This window comes from Chinchilla lanigera, unplaced genomic scaffold (genome assembly GCF_000276665.1).
Source record: "Chinchilla lanigera isolate Chin_1 unplaced genomic scaffold, ChiLan1.0 scaffold00018, whole genome shotgun sequence".
NCBI classification, from domain to species: domain Eukaryota; kingdom Metazoa; phylum Chordata; class Mammalia; order Rodentia; family Chinchillidae; genus Chinchilla; species Chinchilla lanigera.
This window is the reverse complement of record NW_004955419.1, coordinates 5269151-5270813: the sequence shown is the minus strand read 5'-3', so window position 1 is coordinate 5270813 and position 1663 is coordinate 5269151. Positions and strand designations below refer to the sequence as shown.

The following is a 1663-nucleotide window of genomic DNA, read 5'->3' as shown; positions in this document are numbered from 1 at the left end:
TGAAGATACAACGAGAAGATGGCCATCTGAAAACCAGGAAGCAAGTCCTCTCCAGATATCAGATCTGCTGACACTTTGATCATGGACGTCCCATCTTCCAAAACTGTGAGAAATAAATGTTTATTGTTTAAACCACCCTGCTTTTAATTTTGTTATAGCAGCCCCAACAGACTAAAATAGATCTCAAATATGAAAAGAAGTGATTCTGTTCTTATTTCTCCATACTCAGAGGAAAAGTAAATATCAGAGTAAAATCCTCCATTAATAACTGTTCTGTGTGAGAACAAGATGGGACAATGCATGTTGCAGGTGACATGAAAGCCATTCATTGACAATGTTTTTATCTGTAGGTGCATACAAGCCTGTGGAATGTCCAACCTGTCAAGACTCTCTGAATTCATCCTCTTGGGACTCTCTTCCAGGCCTGAGGACCAGAAGCCACTCTTTGCCCTCTTTCTCATCATGTATGTGGTCACCCTGATGGGCAATCTGACCATCATCTTGGCTATCCGCTCTGATCCTCAACTCCAAAACCCTATGTATTTCTTCCTAAGCATTTTATCCTGTGCAGATATTTGCTACACAACAGTCATCATCCCTAAGATGTTAGTGAACTTCTTATCCAAAAAAAAGACCATTTCCTATGCTGAATGTCTGACACAGATGTATTTCTTACTGGTCTTTGGAAACATAGACAGTTACCTCCTGGCAGCTATGGCCATTGATCGCTATGTAGCCATTTGCAACACTTTCCATTATGTCACTGTTACGAATCACAGGTGTTGTTTGTTGCTGCTGGTCTTCTGCATTACTTTCTCTTATCTCCACTCCCTCCTGCATGTCCTTCTAGTAAATCGGCTCACTTTTTGTGCATCAAATATTATCCATCACTTTTTTTGTGATGTCAACCCTGTTCTAAAACTGTCTTGCTCTTCTACCTTTGTTAATGAAGTAGTGGCCATGACAGAAGGACTAGCCTTTGTGATGCTTCCCTTTGTCTGTATCCTCATCTCTTACCTGAGAATCCTCATTGCTATTCTCAAGATTCCTTCAGCCCCTGGAAAACGCAAAGCCTTCTCCACCTGGAGCTCTCATCTCACTGTGGTGACTCTATTTTATGGGAGTATTAGCTATGTTTATTTCCAGCCTTTGTCCAGCTATACTGTCAAGGACAGAATTGCAACAATCAACTACACAGTTTTAACATCAATGCTGAACCCATTTATCTACAGTTTAAGAAACAAAGACATGAAGCAGGGCTTAGAGAAGTTAATAAACAAGATTAAGTATCAAATAGATAGATTTTTCTTCTACAAAAGCCAATAAAATCCAGGCGCCCTGACTGCAAGTGGCGTGTGTGTGTGTGTGTGTGTGTGTGTGTGTGTGTGTGTGTGTGTTATATGCAAGTATGTTGTGTAGAAATGGTCTCTCATCAGTTGTAGCTGTTACTTGTGTTTTTCCACTATGTGGTCTGTCATTCAATAAGGATACAGTTAAGATGTTTTGGTGCCTATGTTCCAATTATAGATTCACCCCCATAATTTTTCTCTATCTCAGAAAATCACATTCCCTTGACTCTCCATATTTCTTTAGAGCATCCTATATTTCTGTTTATGAATTCAGCCAAATGTGATTATTTGAATTACTAGAGAATTTTTGCAAA

At 39.5% G+C, this 1663-nt stretch overlaps 1 protein-coding gene across 1 annotated transcript; it reads left to right on the top strand.

Moving 5' to 3' along the window:
- Window positions 1–369: 369 nt before the first annotated feature.
- Window positions 370–1342, top strand: LOC102005934 (olfactory receptor 1L3-like). The gene is given in 2 exon segments (XM_013513102.1): window positions 370–1308; window positions 1310–1342. Coding segments are annotated over 2 exon segments (972 nt in total).
- Window positions 1343–1663: the final 321 nt, after the last annotated feature.